Raw genomic sequence first — 22,043 nt, 5'->3', positions numbered from 1 at the left:
GACGGCCTGTCATAAGTAATACACAGACATGTGCACAACTAACCGAATGCAGATCTCTTGAGCTATTGGAGTTTTATTTCCCTGGAAGTGGATCAGACTACATCATGCTCTAACTGTCCAACTCGGTTAGAAACTGTGATATATTGGAAGCCATACGGCTGAGGAAGTTTACTCTGCATGAGTGCCATCCCTCAGTGCTGGTGAAGGCTCCTGCTGAAGTCTGCATATCCAGCTCGCCGCCTTGTTAACCCAGAATACCCTAATGACTTCCCCTCTCTCGCTGCCGAGCCACACTGTGAAGTCATCCATGTTTCCATGTAGCCTAAAGTGAGGAGAGGAGAGGAGTAAGGAGGGAAGGAAAGGAAAGGAAAGGAAACTAGACAACTGGAGGACAACTGGTCCCATTAATGAGGTGTCTTCTGAAGGCATAAATCCTCCTTAAAGTAGCATGTGAGTGTCTCTGCCGACCAGTGATCATCCCGCACGCTGTACATTATACTCATAACCACGTATGGGAGCATATCCTGCCACACTCAGCTTTAATGGTTCCCCTTTTTTTTCTACTCGAAGCTTTAATTTTTCTCCTGACTCCACTTCGAGTGTGGAAAAATAGTTAAACATCTGATTAGACTCATTTATTGCCTCTCCTTTGAGGGAAATACAGAAAAGAGACAGAGAAGGCGGGTATGTAGCAGCGCTGCCTTTGCAGGCCACAGAAATGTGAGTTGGGTTTTATCGCTGTTTTACATCACTGTCAGCTCGTGAACATTGTTGTTGCAGAAACCTCACGTATTGTATGGATGATTCAGGCTTTTTAGAATTGAGAACTAAGAATAGTTCTTAGTTGGAAGTTGGATATCCGTATATAAGGAGCAACTTTATATGTTATCAATCTAATACTAACACTGATGGAAAACACATCTGTTTTTATATTCTTACTTCTGTTATTTTGAAGCTTATTGTATTGTGTATGTTGTCTACTGTATGTTTGACCTAAGTGGTTGGCGCTCTCAGTATGGCAATTCATTGTCGCCATCTTGTGGTTGAGTCTTTAACTCAGTTTTGGTTGGATTTGGTCCATGTGAACTTCTCAGCACACGTGGATATTCAAAGGCCAGGAAAACACATCTAACCCTTAACCCTGATCTTACAAATACATATTTTCTAACCCTACAGAAATACAAAAATAGAAAAAGCACGGAAAAGCACGGGTGTTACCACTCACATTCACAATGGCTTTGTTCTATTCAAGGGTCCCTGTATTGCTATGTGGCACTATGGCAGGATGCACATCACCAGGACCCTGAAAATTAAGCAGCCAAACGGAATTCAGCAGTCATTTATGTTAGCTTCCTTTTCTATGGAGGACTGAAACTGCTATTAAGAAAAATAAATACATACATTAAAAAAAAAGCTCAACAACAAATATGAATATGCCATTAAATGCACCAGAATAATGGTAGAAAGGTTTAGGCATTAATTAATTGATTAACTGCGATGACTAAAGATAAATTGATATTTACTGTTTTAATCTGTGTGTTTATTTACCTTTGTATTAAATCCCCTATTTATTTGATTTCCCATTTAATTTCCCATTTAATGTATTAAGTTGATATTTTCATGTGACTTGTTGGTGGGAAAAGGCCTAATATTCAAGCATAACACACACACACACACGCAGTAAAGGCCACAGGGTTGAAAATGTAATTTCCATGGAGAGTCTTGAAATAACACCCTGAACTGTTGTCACATGTGCACACGTGTATCACATGACTGCAGTACAGATAAGTATTGGAAGAGGGATTATAATAAACAGAAGTACAACATAGAGCTTAGTCTATATTGTTAGACTGGCTGCCTCGTTCCAAACAATCTTCTGTAGTTTCTATATTTTATATTGATTTTGATAACAAGCCCAGTGAGAGAGCTGCTGACACTTGGACCTGCCCTCTCAGACAGAAATGTATCTGTGATTACACCAGGAGCCCTGTGAAAGGGTTTGACGGACAGGTTATTTATTATCTGTGATGTTTGTTTTGATAGTGATTATGATGCCAAAAACCAGCCAGCCCAGCCTGCAACAAGAATTTTAGGCCTTTATTTTGGATCAGTACTCTACACCCCAAATTCCCCTTTATGAGGTAAACAGCCTCCAGTCAATATATATATATAATAGTGTCTTTTCAATGAATTGACTTGTTTTGACTTGTTTTGATGGGTTAATGAGCAAGCCCGGGTGAGTGCTGTCATTTGTCAAATGAAAAAGCCAACTCCCATTAACATTTCATTTTTATTCATAATAGGCTAAAATCATGATGCCAAGTTTGAATATTTATGTAGCTTATTATCTCCTCATTTGAAAATGACTATGCAAACTCAACTTTCCGCTCAACTCTGTTTTAATTATGTGATGGATACATATGGGAGTACAATGGAATTTCTGTCAATAGAGTTTCTATCTTAATTTCAGTTATGACAGCAATGATGTTTAAAACATGAAAATGAAATTTGAACTGTTTTAATATTATCACAAGGTCCAAAAAAATGGCAGATGGATACCGATTTTTTTTTTTACAATTATTTTTCCACTCTACGTTTTTCCTCTCTCTCTTCCTTTTCTGTGATTTTGCCTGTTTGATCACTTTTATACCTTTTGCTTGTAGTTAATCATATTAACTTTTTGTGTTTTTACATTTTCTATTCTGCCTTCTTGTTCCAACTTCACCTTAGACTTGTCGTCATTGTGTTTGGCTTGACTGTGTAGTGTTTGTTCTGTAATATTATCTTCCTGAACCTCCCGCTTTTGCATGTTTGTCAAAGCACTTTGTAAACTCTGTTTTAAAGGTGCTATATAAACAGGGCCGTAGTTACTATTGCTTAATTAAAGTGTCATGAACCATGTCATTGTCTCTTAACGGTGAAATTACTTAACTAAATTTAACAAGCTATACATGTACCATTTATGGTTCGAATGCTTATTGTAAAGTGTTGCCCATGTTAATACGTTTTTTCTAGCACAGGAATAAGTTTGGTAAATTTAGGTAAAAAATTGGCCATATCTGTTACTTATCTTCTTCCTTTTCTGTCGGAGTCCAATTTCCATCTATGTGCTGTAACTGATATTACTTCCTAAGTGATCATTGGTCCTGTCAAAATGCAGAGAAATGCACAGATTTATGGGGTGGGGGTGGGCGGCATGAGTATTTCTAAAACCCCTGGCTACGGCCCTGTATATAAATAAAGTTGAATATATCATGTTCACATTGTTGTATTACTACTTTTCCTCCAGTCATTTCCCTGAGAACGTCCTCCACCACTGTCAATAATACACTACTGTAATTACAAATCATTAACCCACCTGACGAGGCCTCATGCAGAGGGCCTGTGTTTGTTTTGCTCTGGCGCTCCCTGGCGGTGCGACGATTACGCTTCAACCTCTTTTTCAACACTCTATTATCATTGGTTCAAAATGTCACCGTCGCTGTCTTGACCAATGGCACCAGCTGACTCCTTCTCTTGGAGCCTTTTTGCATGCAGGCTCCTCCCCCTTTTTGTGTAACACCACACACACACACACACACACACCCACCCCTACCCCCTGTGATGCGAACCGACCCACGGCTGGACTGAACGGCATGCCTGTCGAGGCGGTATAATCTAAAACCAAACCGGGATATTATGCAGCCGTCGGTGTGTTGACTGAGATGCGACGGTGCGTGAACAAGGTGATTAAATCTGCAGCCCCGCACATTTAATACCTCTCGCTAATATTCCTCCGCCTCGCTGCGGGCTGATGGCGCTCACTGTCCTGGTCTGCGTGATCGGCGTGCGGCTACATTGTTGCTCATCAGCATCATCATAGTTATTATTATTACCATCATTTCTTTCTTCCCCCCCTCACGAATAATCCGATCGTGTGCGTGTGTGTGTGTGTGCGGTTTTCCCTTGCAGACTCTCGGTCTCCACGGCGGGGATGAACTATGATCGGCGATAAACCAGCAGAGCAACACGGAGAGAGAAATCTGAGTCACTATAATCCAGCTGGACGTCGGGGGAGAAGATGAGGACCATGATGGCTTCGATGAAAACAGCACTATTCGTATTTCTACACTGGGGTGAGTGCAAGTCCGAGCCTGGTTGTACCTGTTCGCCCCACGCACACACAACGACTAAAAGAACCGTCGCCGCCGCCATCTGTCACACGGATAGAGATGCATTTGTATGATTGTTTTTATTTATGCTGAACCGATCAGACCATTCAATTAAGCATCATTCTCAGCTTTGTTTCCATGGTTTTCCCGGCCATTTCTGCAGGACTTTCAGTTGTAAATGAGTGCTTTTAAGCCTGCCTGTGCCTTACTTGATTATTTCCATTTTATGCAGTTTATTTCTTTCTCTTGCAGCCAAAATGTTTACTTAATACTCCACTACATTTGTCTGAGAGCTCTGGTGACTTGACATTTATCAGATAACAACATTTTTCTTACTAGGGGTAGACAGATTATCATTCCTGGGGCCGATTTTCAGCATTTTCCGGTTATCGGTATCTGTGATTTTTTTCTGTCAAATAGCCGATGAAGTAAACTAATTGGGGCGCCTGTTAGCTCAGTTGGTAGAGCACTTCGGTCCATGTACAGAGGCTTTGTCCCCCAGGGTTCCGGTCCGACATGTGGCCCTCGGCTGCGTGTTGCCCTCTCCCTCATCCCATTTCCTGCCACCTAGCTGAGCTGTCCAGTCAATAAAGGCCAAAATCAAAACTAATTTGAAAATGTGCTACTTTGGCTCTGATGCTTTATCTCACACAGTGTCCCGCCCACAACATAATCTGTTTGGAAACACGTCACGATTATGAGCACTGAATAATCTGAATCTGCAGAGTAACTAAATATATCAAATAAATGTAGTGGAGAGGAAGTATAACATGGCAGAAAATGGAAATACTCGAGTAATGTACCTCGAAAAGGACTTAAAAGTACTTGCTATCCCAACCTTACGGGATGGGAATCTTCCCCACTATTTCTGGGGTCTGCCACTCATTTTATTACCTACAATCAAAATCATAAGTTGTTTTCGGACAGATAAGAGCGTCAGCTATCCAACAGAAAACGGTGTGTGGCTCGTAAAAGGGAGTTCCTGGTGGCATCCGGGAAGTCCCAGGCTGAAGTTTTTAGTGGTAGTTACACAGTAGTTGTTTTGTAGGGCTAATAGAAACAGCATTTTTACTCTTTACTTTACTAAAATGCCTTTGGTGTTTTATTGTTTGGTCATTTTATGTCCTCACTACTTGTTTTATCACCTCAGCTCAGTGCCTGAAATGAAGCAGGTCCAATTATGTGCTATAACATTTAGTTTTAACACTAAGTTTAAACTTTTATGTTAATGAATGGTTCATTTATTTAGTTTCAACATCAGAACTGTTTTGTAAGGGTGCAATATGTATGACTTTTATTTAAAACACATGTGAAAATTAGGTGCACATGAGAGTGTTGCCATCAAATATGTCTATTTATTGTGTTGTGGAGATTGAAGTTAGCATGCTAACCAGCTAACAAGAGTCTGTTCCTGAGACCAGTGTGAAAATGTACTCTGGAGCCTGGCTCAGTGCGGTCGTGTTATATCCTAAAGGTTTCTTGTTTTACGTTACCACACCAGTGCAAAGTTCATAAGCGTTTAAATTGTAACACTGCATAGATTTCCTCCAGTGATGTGACTTGGTCGTTAAGTTGTATTGTGGGTAATGGAGGCACCAGGTTTTGAATAAAGCACTCTACTGGTCTTGCGTTGTACTGCTATGAGACTCAGTCTCATAATGACACTTTAAAAATAAATGATTCAATAAATACAGCAGAAACAGACATATCGCAGACATATTTCAAAACCTGGTGTCTGTAAACACACTTTAACATGTAAAATTTGTGGACTTCCTCTTACAGCAAGACTTTATTTTTAAGAAAAATCTGAGTCAAACATAACGCACTGGCATAAATAGATGAAGGGAATAAAGCTTTAATGTAAAACTGTGGTTGAATATTTCATTTTAGTGGAACTTCTTCTTCTTCATCAAACAGTTTGACCCATAAATTAAAACAGAAAGAGATGATATCAGATTGAATGACATTGTTTTTATCTTCCCGCTCACAATATTAATAATTAAAATCCTATCTAACAACCACACAGACAGAACCAGTCTGTGGTCCAACACGTGTGTCTTTGTGGGCCCTTGATAAGTAAAATGGGGCTCCCTTCTTGTTGCACACAGATTATAATCCAGACAGTATCGAGCATTGTCACAAACCGTGGTGTCCCCCAGCCCTATCAGTCCGAGCCCGGTGTTAATTAGGACTTGATCCGCTTAAGCCTCCCAACAGTCTCCCATGTCATTATCTATGGGCGTGTTGTGACGCGGCTGCGCCTCTGCCGTGAGAAAGCTCCAGTTGTTTTTAGGTCCGACACACACACACACGCACATGCACAAACACACGCAGATGGGGAGTGCCAGAACGCACACATCTTGTATTTCTTGTTGTTCAGGTAGTTATCAGTTTAAGGTGACGGAAAAAAGGCGTGTCGTGTCTGTTGGTGCTAATCCTTTGTTCAGTGTCAGTTTGTGGGCGTGTGTGTGTGTTTGTTGATTGTTATGTCGGGCTAATCCAAGGGGTTCTCAAACTCGGGCGGGCGGGCGGGCAGGCCCTCCTGGGGGGCATTAAGCCACTGCAGGTGGGCTTGGATTAACAGGGCAAGAATATGGAGCGAAACAAAGTTGATTGACTATGATTTATGCCGGGGCTGCACAGTTTATCAACGTCGCAGTGTGGTCACATGACAGGATGTGCAGCGTCAAGTAAGGCGAATTAACTCAAACATGTCAAGCTACAACTTGCAGTTGTCATTTTCCATGACTCATTTATGAGGATGTCCGTCTAATAGTGCATAACTTACCCTGATTTAATGGAATGAATGATATAATGCACACCACTACAAAAACAACCCACCATGATAGAATTATTATTTTTTTCCCCAAATAGAGCTCTTCGGGTTATTTAGAGGACATTTCTGAATTGTTTTTTTATGAAGTTTTTTCTACTATCCTGCAGCCCTAATTTATGGAGGGAAATTAAACAAACAGTTTGCTGCTGCTATCGCGCTGAACTTTAAATAAGGGAAATGTATAACTTGTATCCTTTCTGTTAGTTGCTTCCCCTAGCAGCACATGAACGCATCGTCACATGCATCATGAACGCAGCCTGTGGATGATTTGTTTAAGCTGTTTAATGCTGCAAGACTGTGGATGTCTCTGTGAAGGACTCGGGTCAGATTTCATGACAGGCCAAAGGATGTGACTTTATGCACGTTCCTCGAGTGGCTCGTCTCAGTGCCTCTCTCTGCACCGCTAACAGAGAGCAACAGCAGCTAACATTAGTTTGGAAAGTAACAACTAGCTTTCATTACAACACAAAGGTTACACAGAGCCAGATGTTTTACCATCATATAATCATTACGCTGACAAGGAAAATGTAGTCTAGCTGGGAAAAAAAGTGTGAAATGAAAGTTAGTTGTGTGTCAACGAAAAATACAAGTAGTTTGATAGACATGTTTCATGACATTCCCGCGTCCTCCTTTGTGAGCGCGTCTCTGAGGATGCAGACATGGTGTTGTTGGAGAAAATGTTGCTGAAATCGCCTGTAATGTTACCCGTGTAGTGCTCATCACAAGTGAGTATTTTAAGCCCCCTCATCATGAGAGAATAGTAATGGCGTGAGGAGTTTCAGTGCCTGTGGCTGAAAGACTTTTGCTCTGAAAGAGTTTTGGTATTCAGATAACCCGGAATGATCTGAGCCTGAAGCTATTTCAGAGAGTATCTGGGGGGAAGTCAGGTACGCAGCCAGACTCTAAGTGAAATACAATGACACTTGAACGTGGGGGCTGGCGGCTCTCAACCCTCAGGAGACTGACAGTGAATATTTTTGCACATAAGCAGAACTGTGTACATTCTGCTGTGTTACCAGGCTTCTGTTAAACATGAGGTGACAGGGTTTCATTTTATAAATTTTTTTTTACTCACTTTCTGTCTGATTTGTAGTTTGAAGATCAAAACTTGATATCATATCAAAACAATGCACTCAGTGTCCTTTGGGCTCCTGAACACTGAAAAACTGAAAAAAATTCATAACGGCAACATTTTTTCTAAATTTAACAGCATAGTAGCTGCTCACAATAATCCACTGACCAGTTTTATGGAGAACTGCTTTACTGCTTTCAGGTCAGATGGAAGAAAATGTGGAGAAGTTCTAGTTTAGGGTGTCTTAACTGCCACTGACAGACAGATTTTGGGGAGGAGATGTTGCTGTCGAATTTGCCAAATAAGCTTTTTTTTTTTTTTTTTTAGAGTTTCAAGTTAATTAATCCATTGGTGATTAAGAGAAAAAGAACTTGCAAGTATTTTAATCATTCAAGTAATCTTTTTTTTTTTTTAAAACAAAAGAAGCCAAAGATGACCTTGTTACAACTTCCCAGTTTGTGAGAATTTGCTCCTTTTCTTGCCTCATGAATAGAACATCAAGAATAGTTTTGGGTTTCTTGAGGTAGGACAGAATTAGCAATTTAAAGATGTCGCTTTTGGCTTTAGGATATCAAAATGTGCTTTTAATCAACATATTATTGGATTAATTGAGAATATCACGGACATTTTAATCTTTAATGAAAACATCTGTCATAGTAAATTGCATTTCATTTATTAAATGTGTGGTTGTATTTGGAAGAAGCTGGCCCAGCTCTAGTGTTTTTCCCACGGAGCTATTTAATGTATTGATTCTCTGTTAGCCAGCCATCAGCTCAGAATATCGATCAGTGAGTCCATGTACCAAACATGCTGCGAGGCAACACTGTGACCCACAGAGAGTGACGCTGTTACTGTTTCCAATCTTCCCTGCTCACTCATCCCAGATGTTCGCTATCTGTCTCTCCATTTTTCTCTCACAGTGCTCCAGTACGCTGTGTGTCGTGACGTAACACTTCCCCCTGGACCCCTCTACCGCGTTGCAGGGTTCCAACTCTCCCTGCCCTGTACTGTGTCAGGGTACGAAGGTCCACGTACACAGGACTTTGAGTGGTTCCTGTACAGGGATGATGCGGGAGGAAGGCAGATGGGAGTGGTGTCCACCAGGGACAAGGGTTTCCCATATGCCCCGTACCAGGGCCGGGTGAAGAGCGGGGAGGTGAGGGTGGAGAGGGACTCGGGGGACAAGGTCAGGCTGGTGATCCAGAGGCTCCGAGCCGAAGACCAGGGGAAGTACGAGTGCTACACACCGAGCACGGACACCACCTACCAGGGGAACTACAGTGGCTCAGTGACTGTCAAAGGTAAGATGACCTTTATTAACATTTAAAGTTTTAGCACAGATGGAATGACAGAGATTACACACATAACATGAAAATATGACGAAGTAATCAGGTATCACAAATGAGATCATAAAGATAATAAAAATATTATCAGTCAAAGTACCATCACAAAAATATGGAAAGGGAAACCCAATAGAAATATAAACAAGTAAAATTCGTCCATAAAACATGACCCTGATGACTATAATATATCCAAGATGCGTGACTGAATAAAATTATCTAAAAACACAGAAGTATCAGCATGCCTCCAGCTTCTTCCTCTTTTCCTGTTTTGTTTTTTTCAACAACTAGTGCCGGGTATGAAACTTCAGTCCTTTTTTGGTAAAGATAAAAATATGCCTGTAGCTCAGAGTATTCAAATATGTAGAGTATCAGAAGGTAGCATTGAAAGTCCCGTCAGATTCATAATCTTGTTAATTTATTCTTTCATCAGATAGGACCTGTGTTACATAAAAAATCATTCCCGAGTGTAGATAAGTTAGGCAAAGTTCTTGTATGTCTGAGAACATTCAGACTTCATTTGAAATTTGAAAAAATGGGTTTTGTAGAAAATGTGCTTTTAATCTGTCAGTTTACACGTTTAATCAGTTAGCTGTTTGGTCTATAAAATGTCAGAATGTTGTGAAAAAAGACAATTAAAGTTCTCAAATGTCTTGTTCTGTTCACAACCCAAAGATATACGATTTACTTTGATAGAGGAGTAAAGAAGACAAAAAATATTCATATTTATGAAGCTGGGATAAAAAAATGTTTAAACACTAAAAACATTAAAAAATTCTTTAAAAAGTTATAAATTGATTGAGCATCAAAAAAGTTGGTGATTCATTTTATAGTTGAAAAGTAATTGCTCTGTTTTTAGCTACTGTCTCTTTAAGGCCCCCACCCCCAAATACCCAGTCCCCTCTGATTGGTCAGCTCACACACGCCTGACCCAGCACTTCTAACAACAGAGCAGATAGCCACTAGGCATAAATAATGCTGTGTGACGTGGTGACGTAGTGTGATGTCACGAATTCACAGAAATAAAGGTGGGACTGACGAGGCGTCTCAGGAGCAGCGTTTTCTAGAGGAGCTTCTGTTGGTGCGGACTTAACCGTTTTTTACTCTCAAGATCTTTTAAGTGCGCTATATACAACACCCTGAAGTTAAGGCAAAACAAAACACAAAAAAGCATATAGCTCTCCTTTAAAATTGATTTTGTGTCGGCACCAAAACCCTTGTATTATATCTCCACCTACAATCACAAAGGTTCTAGTGACAGCCAGCTCTTGTCACGACTAGACAACAGTCATAGTTTAGTTGGGAGTCAAAGTGGAAACAAAACCGATGTATTCAAGGTCTGTCATGGGAGTTTCCATCTGAGAAGATTTAATCAGCAGCTCTGCACTACATAAGCCAGATGGACGTCATTTTTCATTGATAAATGAATCTATGTGTGTAACTCGATTCTTATTCTGAGCTGTTATTTAGACTGACCGTCTGGAGTTTGTACTCACACTTTTCTTTCTGTTTTCCTCTAAATAATTTTGACAAGTTTAAACCACCCATATGGTCACACATTTGGTTTCTATTCATCAAATTCTTTGTGTGCCGCTGAGTTCATATTTGTATGATGCTGGGTGTTAGTTTCGCAGCTGTAGAGTTTATCTTCATAATAGCCAAATAATCCCCATTTCTTTGGCAAAGCTAGTGCCCAAAGTCCAGCGTGGTAGATGGCTAGGAGTCACACTCGGCAGCCTCATTCCATGATTTAGTATTCTAAATATAGAAACAGCACACAGGCAATAGAAAATAAATGTGGCATATTTTTCCTCGCATCTGGCTTCTGTTGCCTCTCGATGTTATATAATTGACTGTCTGTGTCTCTCTGTACACCCGCAGTGATCCCTGACACACTCCAGATCAGCTATACCCGCTCACTCACCGGCCAACCTGTGCCAGAGGGGGCCGAAATAACACTGACATGCTCAGCCGGGATCCAATCGGAGCAGCTCACCCATCTGTCCATCATGTTTGGAAAGCGCAGCGGTGGAGATGGTTCGGGGAGCCAAACGGGAGGAGAGGTCAGTCCGGTTAGAGAAATTATCTCCATCGACAATATGCTGGGGGTCGTCCCCGGTCGTTCCTACAAGAAGAGGTACGACGACGGAGAGATCACGCTGGAGAAAAGGAACGGGGAGGGCGGACTGGACGTGTATGTGATGAAGATGAGAGGGGTGCAGCCAGGCGACACCGGCTCGTATTTCTGCGAGGCCTCGCAGTGGATTCGGGACAACGATCGGTCGTGGCAGAAGATTGCGCAAAGGACGATGGATATTGGCAACTTGACTGTTCGGCAACTAGGTCGGTGTACCCAAGAAGCTGTGCCAGTAATTTGTGCTGCCAAAACTGTGATAGCATGTGGCGAATGCCAAGGTCACACGGCAGCAAGCATATTTCACAATATATCATAAAAATAAAGTTGGCTGCTTCAGTAAGAGAAGGCACCCGAGATGATAAAATCAGCAGACTTAAGTTTAGTTTCTACTTGTCAGTTCAAGACTTTTTATTCTTCCTCAGTGGCATCAGTCGCCTGGACTTGCAGTGCTGCTGAGTGCATTGGAGTCTCTCCAGGGTTCAGACTGGATGTTTGTGTTACTTAGAGCTTAACTTAATGTCTTGCTTGCTGGCTGGCTGACTGAGCAGTTTACTGATGGATGGATATGGGGCTGATTAAATACTGGAAACACATCTGTATTTAAAGTATCGGCTTGTTTGTAAGATAGAGTCAGTGTGGAGGTTACTGATTAGCTGCCCGGATGGCGTGGAAAGAAATTGTAGATGCCAACTTCTTTTGTTAATTGATAAATTGTTACAGTAATTTTCAAACAAAAATATGAAAACTGTTTTTCCTGCATGCCTCAAGACAGCCAAACACCAGCACTATTAGAGCTTGGCGCAACAAGCATGCTGCATGCTTATTGGCTCCCTGGCACGGATGAGATTAACTCCTTTTGGTATCAAATGACAAGACATTTTTCTATACTTGATAGTATTGAGGCAATTCAGTGCTGGTTCCATATAAATATTGAAGTTTGATACCCAGCCCTATCCGTTGGCAGCCCTAGTAGAGTCAGAGTTGACTTAATCAGTTGTCTTGTTTTAATGCGTTACACTATTTACTGTAATGATAAGTAATGAAACGCAGCATTTGAGAACCTGGAACTATATTTTTTTAATTGAGAAATGAGAGAGAAGTAATTAAATGAGTCGATCAAAATAGTTACCAATCAATTTTATGTCGACTCACTAATTGCAGCTTTATCTTCTGTCTGTCCGCTGTCAAACTGCCTGACTGACTGATCTTGATGCTCAGCTCTCTTGTTGAATATCCAGCTGGATTTGATGGGTCGATAGCTGGCTGGCCCTGCAGCTGGATAACCGCCCGCTGCCTTGCCGCTTGGCTCATTTTAAATTCTAAAGAGCTTGTGTAGATGGAAAGGATTAAGTAATCTTTTCTCCCACCTTGGCCTCTCGAAGCCTTCAAAGAGGATGACTGTCTCTCTGTCAAGACTGATGTGTACATTACTGTCAGAACAGCGTTATCAAGCAGTCCTTTTTTCATTGGATAGGAAAGTTAACCGTATATTTAATCTATATATGTTTGCGCATAGGAAAACACTTCGATTGAATCCATAAGTGTTAGTACAAAGTAAACATTATTACTTTTAAATATTAAAGGTATTCTAACCACGCACACACGTATATAATTGGTTTTATTAATGTGTTGCTGATGAGAGCTATAACTATCTTATTTAGTACAAAGTAGTAGGGCTAAAAGTTATTTAGGTCAAATGTTTCTTCTCTTCAGTGATAAGATAAGAGGCTTTGTATCTCATCAATGCATGCATTGTTTTTTTTCTGACACTCGCTGACGAGCACTATTTAGTTCTGTCTTTTCTGGCCTTTATTGTCTCGCTAATACAATGGTCTGACATGCCCCCTTTTGTTTACATAAATAACATGTCTTGCATTGAGCAAATCTGTGTTTAGAAAAGTTTGTGGTTAAATGAGGCTTCACTAAAACAATAGACCTTTGTCTTTGTCTTCAAATTATACCAGGATATTAGTACTAACTTTTCAGTTCATTAAGCAAAGTTGCACATACTCATATGTGCTGTTTCTCTATTCTCTTCTGTTACGCTTTGTTTGCATCTCGCAATACAACACGGCAAGCCTCTTTCACAGAGCAATGATAGAAAATGACTTTAATGATGCGATTGTAAAAAGTCTTCTTCCATTTCAGCCTGGCCATTAAATATGTAATGTAGCAGAGAAGCCATTCTGGCTTTCCCACAGATCGCTTCCTGTGAGACTGTAACTGTCACAGTCTAAGTGCATATTTGAGGATCTCCACAAAGGAGGATTTTCTTCTACTTTTACTAAGCTGTTTCTCTCTACCTCTTCTGTTCCCCAGCGGAGTCTTTGAGCGTAACATCCTCGCCCAGAGGGGAGGTGACCCTGCAGGTCGGTTCTCCACTCATCCTGGCCTGCGAGGTATTGGGGCTGCCGTCTGAGGTTAACTCGGGCCTGCTGGTTCAGTGGATGAAGAGGGGATCTGCAAGCGCTGATGTAGCTGGAACCGGGGGAGTCGAGGTACTTATTCTCTCTCTGCTGCCTTATTTGGAACAACATGTTTTTTATTGTGTCTGGTTTATTGCATATTATTTGCAATTGTATGTATTGCTGAGGTGTTTGTTTTTTGCGCCTGTACAGTATTACTGAAGTATGAGTATATTGTAGTCTTTAAGTCTGTGAGTCTATGAGGATTATGAGGAAATTTAAATATTCATCAAACAAAGATAGATTATTTGTCACTTGATTTAATTGCAGAGGTAGATGGGTAATCAATCATAGGTGCCATTAAGCCTAATTTATTTTCAAGTTATATTATTATTTTATTGTTATCCAGCTCAAATTTGCACAATGAAATTTACATTATAAAGAATTACCTCAAATACATCTCAGTTTACACAATAACACTTGCCCTTTGTGTCAAGGTGGAGGTGGCCCGGATGAGCCCAGACGGTACTGTGAGTTGGGGGGACGACCTCAGCCGGTCTAGTGGGGGCTCTATGGAGAAGGTGGTGGACGGGAAGTACTCTCTGAAGCTGTTCTCGGCGCGGCCCTTAGACTCAGGGGTGTATCGATGCGTGGTGAGCGTGTACGCTGGAAGAAGAAACCCTGGCCCCTCTTCTCCTGCAACGCTCACCCAGAGGTCTGAGGGAGTCACGGTCAACCTCAAGACCAAAGGTGAGAGGCTGCACTCATGTCTTAAGTGGTGCACAGGCTTTTATATACACCGTGTAGATGATCATGCTGAAGAACATGTTTGTGCTAAAGAAAGATGTATGTAGATGGATAGAAAATACATGGTATGTGTACAGTATATACTCAATTTATTTGTACATTGTAAGGTGAAATAAATAGAAGAAAGTAGACATTATATTTATTCGTGTACAGTATAACAAACACAGGCGCCGTATTCTGGCAGTGGAGGTCATCGTAAACATTCGTACTTATATGGTTTCGTGTATTTTCTCATGATGCTTATTCTTTCCACTGTTGACTGCATTTTCCGCTCAGGAGCGTCTGTATTGGTTTGGTCTTCAGTGTGATTTCAAATTTCAAAATTCATGGAGCGCCTTGGTGGCCCGGAGGTCTGGGCTCTTGGCCATGTGGTTGAGTCTGCAGGAAGACCTCTGATGCTTGTTGGCCAAATCTCAGTTCTTGTTTTTACAACTCTCTCTTAAAAGTTTCTGCTAAATTCATAAAACTTTTGTGTACGCATTTTCTGAGCAACAGTTTAACTGAAAACGGAACAAGAGGGATACATGAGAAGTTTGTGTTGTATCCTGGCGTTCAAGGTGAACTGCCAAAAATGAAATCTGTGGTTTGGTTCTCTTTCCGTTTATCAGAATGCATGTTAGTCAAACTTCCCTTATTAAGAAGGTTGCTGTTACATTGATAACATCTGATCGACCACAGATGAAAGTCACACCTTTGATTTTGTCTGTCACATATTTTTTGATTTTTTGTTTGGCTTACATGAACTCATGTTTGCATGTAACGTTTTCTTTCACAGATGTGCTAGTTTCAGCTGTGGCTCAGCTCCCTCGAGGCCCCCTGTTAAAAAGAGGCAGCACCATCACCCTGATCTGCAACGCCACTGTTACAACCACAGGCCCCGCGCAGGCACAGGTGCAGTGGCTCCGGTGGCCAATCCCGGTCATCAAGAAGGGACGGAGCTCAGAATCGAATGTTAATCTACCAGACCCCGCTGTTGATGACACACCCAGACTGGTTGCTGCCCTCATGTACGACGGCGTCGCGGTGATCTACGCCAACAGTAGCGAGGTTAGCGTCGACCGCCTGTCTGCCGTCACCTACAGACTGAGGGTCCACACAGCAATGATGGAGGATCAGGGCATGTACGCGTGTCATGCTGAGGCGTGGGGACAGGACCCGCATGGAGGCTGGTACAACACAGGGGCCAGAGCAGAGTCAAACGCAGTCACTGTGTACCTGTACGCCAGAGGTATGTTGTTTTTATTAACAATCATCGTGATAGTAGATGAAAACTAACAGATTACAGTTTGTTGGCTATTTTGTGCGAGGTAGTTCGCCAAGAGAACGACTCTTCTTCACAGTCTCGCAATTAAAATTGATATCAATTGCCCAGTTCACCTGCAGTCTGATCTGTTGGCCACTGAGCAGCTCCACTGGGGCAATTGGGGGCTAAGGGGCAAGTGCTGCTCTTTCAGCTTCCCAATCTAGATTTATTCTGGTGGTCAAAGGATCGAACAGGGGGGAGAAAAACTTGACCTTCAGTCACATGCTGGAGGGTGGCCTGCGTTAATGTCATTCAACAACCATTTACTTGAAATGTGCAGACTTCTCTGGGTTAACAGTAAATTGATTCTTTTCTACACCTTTCCTAGCAGATTGCAGGGCATGCTTCCCCCTGTAATTACATCTTAAATGTATAGATATTCACTTTGTGCCACTTGTTCCCATCCAATGCAGTGATTTAATTCTGTAGGACCCAGAGAAAGCTTGCCCTTGAGTTCAAACATCGCTTTCAAGCAGGGCAGCAGCTAACAGTTATTTTTGTTGTCGCCTGATCTGTGGATCGTTTTCTTGATTGTTTTCTCTGTAATGCGAAAATGAAGTGAAAGGTGCCCATTATGATTTTTTTCCTAGAGCCTAAGGTGGCTTGTGAATGTGTTGTTGTCCAAAACCGGAAAATATTGGGGGTCCCCAGCAGCTCAGTTGGTAGAGTCTGAGCCCCTTGTACAAAGGCAGTGTCCTCTCCACAGCGGCTCAGGTTTCAGATGTGACATGTGGCCCTCTGCTGCCTGTCATCCTGCCTCTCTCTCTCTCATCCTGTTCCTGTCCTATTAAATAAGGCCATGAATATAAAAAAAACAAAACAATAGAAAAAAGATGAAGATATTCAGCAATTCATTACATTTTCAGAAGCTGGAGGTGGTTTGTTTGAAATGATTTTCATCTTTTTGTATTTGCCGTTAGTATGTTGTATGTCCAGTTTAAATGTCCAGAATGTTTCTTGTGTAGAATATTCGCTGCCGTTCTTTTTGACAGCGCACATGATTATTTTGAGGTAGCGAGGTTAGCTGTTGACCTTTTTTCCGTTCTACATCGGTGTGGATCATCGTTGAGAGTGAATGGACTCAGTTTCCAACACTCGATGACTGAATCACACAAGAGCAAACTGCTTTTAGGTTATCCAGTAGGGCAGTCCATTAACTTGATTTTCATCGATATGTTTGCTGCCTGAATGTTAAAAGTGCTATATAAAAGTCCATATTGCTATTGGCTAAAAAGTAAACATTGGAGTTTTGGCCTAGGATGTTGTGTTTTCTATTATGTCAGTTTACATCACGGCATCCTTCTGTCTTTACTCCTTCTCTCCCCAGCTGCTGACCTCCTCCTCATCCCTTTGGTTGTCGGAGTCTCCTCTGCCTTGTTTGTGGGCATCTTCATCATCGCTACAGTTACCTGTTGTTTCATGAAGCGGCTGGCGAGGCAACGTGCTCGAAAGTAGGCACGGGCCATCACCGCCTGCCTGAAATCTGAATGTTCATGAGGAGGCACAGAGAGGTGACGCGCAGAACACGGTGGATGAAATGGCCAAGAAATAACTTCAAGACAAATTGACTGTCACCCTGTTTGATGATTAAGTATGTTTTGACCTACCTGTTTAGCAATCAATGCCAAACGATTCTGTTTTCTATTCTCTTGTATTGTTATATCCAGCTCTTCTCTGGAAACAAACATATTTCAGTGATTGCTACATCGCGCACCGGTAGGCATAATATCATAGATTTTGGAAGCCATGTGGGCAAAGACTAAATCTTTTTAGAGTCTGTTTCCATGTTAGCATAACCCACATTTTTAATGATCCCCTTGTCTCAGCTTATGATTCTGTTTAAAAACTGGAAAACGATCGGAAAAAAACAGGCAAAATTTGTTGAGAGAAGGTCAAAAGTAAAGAAGGTACTGCAGGATTGTTTTGAGTCTGAATCTCACAGATACTTCAAAAGTATTGTTTCTGAAGAAAGGCAGAGCAGACTGCCCCCTCAGAAGTCATCTTTCTATTGTAACTGAATGTTTCTCAGAGTATGTAGGTCATCCTGCACTGAGTAATACTTTTTCTTTTTTTCACACAAACAAAGAGTATTCTGTATTTTTCACAAATTGTTGACATTGTTCCAGCTGTTCTTTCCTCAAACTGCATGTTTTTCATTTATGGCAAACATCAACAAGGTCTCAATGTCTCTGCATGGTTAAGCCTCTAGCACTGCCACTGACGGTCACATGAATGCTGATGGGAGCACTTCTGCCTCCCAGAAAACTTAATATGAGCAGGGCCTTTCCATCGCCTGCAGTCCGGTACCACTCTGCATATAAACACAGTCTGTCTGTTACTTAATAAGGAAGGCACTGGCTGGGGACTTTCTGATGCCAAGACCAATAGAGTACCAATTCTAAACACAGGCATTCCTCGGCTGCGACGCTTCTCGCCGCGGTGACTTTTCTATACGGACTTGTATAGATTGGACAAAGGAGAAATGGAAGAGATATCCATTATGCACTGAGCTAAAAAATGTAAATACTGTATGGAGTTTAGCTGTTTTATTTTTCTTAATGTAAGTAAGACTATGCTGTAGCGTCATGTTAGTCGTTGGCAAAGCACCTGTGTTTAACATTCTGCAACAGTCTGTTCTGCTCTTTTGAAGCACTCGGACTTAAATGAGACTGGGACCAAAGTCCTTTGGTTTCCTTCTTTCACTTGATTTTCCTCAAACTGAACAGTCTTTTCTTTGATGTCCTTAAGAGAGTACTTTTTCAGTGTTTTTTTTTATTGTGCGATGAATGGTTATTTTGCTCTTGTTAAGGGACTGAGATAGAAAACAGGTTACTGTGAAAAAGAATCAACCGTTTGTTATACAAAGTAACAAACTGTCACATTGTTAAAGATACTTGGCCCTGAGGTCAAAATTCCCCCTCGAGCAGCGCAGTCATATGACCTGATGAGTCTCACTATCGTCGTCATCATGGTTATCATGTGGTTCAGGCCACACATTTCTGCTGCCAAGACTTATTATGACTCAAGCCCCTGCTGCTATCCCACAGAAATCTGTTGGACAGATTTACTGTGTCTGTGCACTTATAATAAGTGAAATCCATCCTCCTCTTCCTGTTGAAAATTACACTTAAGAAAAGTTTGGTCACCCGAGTGCGATCAATTGAAAGCTGGATACATGAGGAGAGGAGGAGGAGAGTTAAATGTGTTGTTATCCAGCCCGCTGCTCTCTCATGAGAGATTATTTCAGGTCATTAAATCTGTTTGCGGTGAGCTTTACTTTACAGTCTCAGTCTGTCTTTGCTGTCGGTCTTTCTCCGTCTCCCGGTTGGTTTTTAGACTCCCTCTAAATCTGCCCGTCCTCCATAACCTGTGCTCTCTAAACCCCCGATTATAAATGTTGTTCACGAACATTAGGGAGTAAAATCACAGCTCCGCTTGCTTCCTGAGCCACTTTGTTCCAGATCAACTACTCAAAGCTGATTTGTTCCCCCACATAGCCACCCACCATATGATTGCACATACACACACACGGACAGATGCACGTGCTCACACAGCAGCAGCAACAGCAGCATAGTGCTGGCTGGTATTTCTGATGGAAGTGAGTATCTGCGTGTTCATCTCTAATCCCTGTTTATAGCTACCCTTCCCCCCCCTCTCTCAGCGTGTTACAGAGTCACTGTGGCTCCCACTCGGTTCATTTCAATCTCTGTTCCCTGAGATGTACAGCCAGCTGTCGAAAAGGTGTAGCACATCGCGTGCAAAGTATGAAGCTGTGCTTTGCTTGAAGATGTATTAAACCCTTTCACGAAGGTGTTTCTTTTTTGTTTGGATTGTTTACTCATGCTTTAATACCACTGTTCCTGAATGCATCTTGCAGCCATTTAAATATACAAAGGCGGGTTATTGCTCAGTTCGTTTCTTATGGTGCTTTGGCAAACCTGCCAGTTGATAAACTAATAAACCACTCTGGATTCATAATGTCACTTTCATTTTGTTTACTCTTTTTTTTTTTTTTTTGTCTTTCTACTGCGATGACAATAGTCTGTTTTCTGCAGAGAACCTGGAACTGTTCACATCGGAAGGCTGCTGGAGACAGCTGAGGTATTACAGGACATTCTGCGTGGAGGGAAAATAATCCAATCTGTCTGCTCGTGGAGCATATTTTCCATCTGTATAGAATGAAAAAAACCAAAACATTTCTTGTGGTTGCTGCAGTTTCCGTGTCGGTGCCAGCCAAGCAGAGGTTTGTATTTCATCTCAAGTTAACTCTCAGCACTTTATGTTGCAATTTTAGTGGTACATGGTGATACATTTGTCTTATTTTGTTACAGAAGAAGACACAGAATAAGAGTTATAGTACATTTTGTACCACTCATGCCTTGTTGCGAAAGTCCTGATTGAATAACACACAAGAAAAATCTCATACAGCATTTTCATTTCTTTGTGAGAGAGACGAAGCTCTGAAATCCTGATGGTTGATCATAAATCTTGATCCGTTTAAACTGGCAGCAATATATGCTCATGATCTCATAAGACAGCTTTGATTTTTCTCATTTATTGTGTAATTGGTCCATTTGTCATGCCATTTAGAGGTGCAGACTCAATTAACACATGACTGAAAATATCTCCCCGTCTTGTAGCTGGATGGTTCAGTTCTATTTCACACTGCAGCTACCCATACAACAGCACACCAGTAAAATCCATGCAAAACTTAATCGAAGGCGGCATGTAAAATAAGTCGGTGTCGTTAAACCGCGTGCACAAGTGATACAAGTCAAACATTGAAAGTGAAGTGAAGTTTCTCCCCCCATTCATGTAGAAAGAGGCCTGAGTTTTCATTTAAATAATGGGTTTATGATCAATTTAGAAAGTAGAAAACAACATATACGTTGGCATTTATAAAGCCTCACTTATACAGAGAAATTAGCTAATCTGTAAGCAACATGATGTAGAAATTGGCATGTTGTGCGATGTGCCCCGCCCCCCCCAGTTTCCAGAGTGCAACACCACTGTTGTCAGAACACCTAAACACTTTGTCAGATCAGATGTAATGTTGGTGCTCACTGCGGACAAACCTCATTACACCATCATAATGTTACATGTTGAAAACTTGTATGTTGAAGTAAACATGTATGTAATGCTGTAATCCCACCCTCTCACTGAAGTTACATAGTGCAGAAACAAGTGACAGAGACACCATTCACCATAATAAAAGACACTGTAACATCAACACGAATAGGAAACTGATATTTTAAGGTTAAGAAAAGTTACTTTATGTTGCTTTAATTGATTTTCCCACTGGTTATGTTGGGTTTCTGCAGTCAGGGACACATTTCTCATCCAAGCCTGTAATGAACTTTGCATGAACTTTATCAACAATGTGCAACAGTGACACACTCCCAAGCTGCATATTCAGCTTTGTTTGTTAACCCAGTCCACTGAATAATAATGATGCCTGGCCAATTCCCCTCTATCACTGCCATGACCTCATCTTCCAAAAAGTTAGATGTGTTTTCTTTTGGTCCATGACTGTTCCTGACTAAACCCTCATTTGTGCCGGTTTCGTATGAACGGCAGGTGCAGCCAAATCAAGCTGATTTGAGATTTGTAGATCGCAGGTGCGTTAGTTACCTACAGGATTTTTGTAGCATAAATTTATGGGTGACATCTTGGTGGCTCCATGCACTATTTTACACAGTAGATGTTCTCATAGTAGCAGGCTGCTGTTTTCACTAAAGAAAACTACTGTGTGCAACCTGCCGAGCACCAGACGTCAGACAGATGAAGTTGGTGATTAGCTGGTTAACACAATGGAGCACTGGCAGCAATATAGTGAGACATTTCCCAGGATTTGTTGGAGACCAGACCGGACATAAAAGTGAATATGCGATTTGCATTCGTCAGATGGCTGGAGACACAACGATGTACAAAAAGGAAACCGCTATACGATGATTTATGTTGTTGTTGACTTTGCTGCTTTCAGAGGCCAAAT

At 41.5% G+C, this 22,043-nt stretch overlaps 1 protein-coding gene across 3 annotated transcripts in view; it reads left to right on the top strand.

Moving 5' to 3' along the window:
• Window positions 1-20,034, top strand: part of igsf8 (immunoglobulin superfamily, member 8) — a 57,734-nt gene extending 37,700 nt beyond the window's left edge. Inside the window, exons 1-8 of one of the 3 annotated variants that reach the window (XM_030420331.1) lie at window positions 3,560-3,725; window positions 3,952-4,115; window positions 8,980-9,360; window positions 11,281-11,742; window positions 13,856-14,034; window positions 14,439-14,691; window positions 15,524-15,976; window positions 17,379-20,034. In XM_030420331.1, coding sequence (XP_030276191.1) covers window positions 4,061-4,115; window positions 8,980-9,360; window positions 11,281-11,742; window positions 13,856-14,034; window positions 14,439-14,691; window positions 15,524-15,976; window positions 17,379-17,506 — 1,911 coding nt within the window. In that variant the 5' untranslated portion in view covers window positions 3,560-3,725; window positions 3,952-4,060 and the 3' untranslated portion in view covers window positions 17,507-20,034. Of the gene's footprint in view, window positions 1-3,559; window positions 3,726-3,951; window positions 4,116-8,979; window positions 9,361-11,280; window positions 11,743-13,855; window positions 14,035-14,438; window positions 14,692-15,523; window positions 15,977-17,378 lie in introns of those variants that run through there. The other 2 variants (XM_030420332.1, XM_030420333.1) reach the window with 2 other exon arrangements.
• The last annotated feature ends 2,009 nt before the right edge of the window (window positions 20,035-22,043 follow it).

Source organism: Sparus aurata, chromosome 6, assembly GCF_900880675.1.
Source record: "Sparus aurata chromosome 6, fSpaAur1.1, whole genome shotgun sequence".
In the NCBI taxonomy this organism is placed as follows: domain Eukaryota; kingdom Metazoa; phylum Chordata; class Actinopteri; order Spariformes; family Sparidae; genus Sparus; species Sparus aurata.
This window is presented reverse-complemented; position numbering and strand designations above follow the sequence as displayed.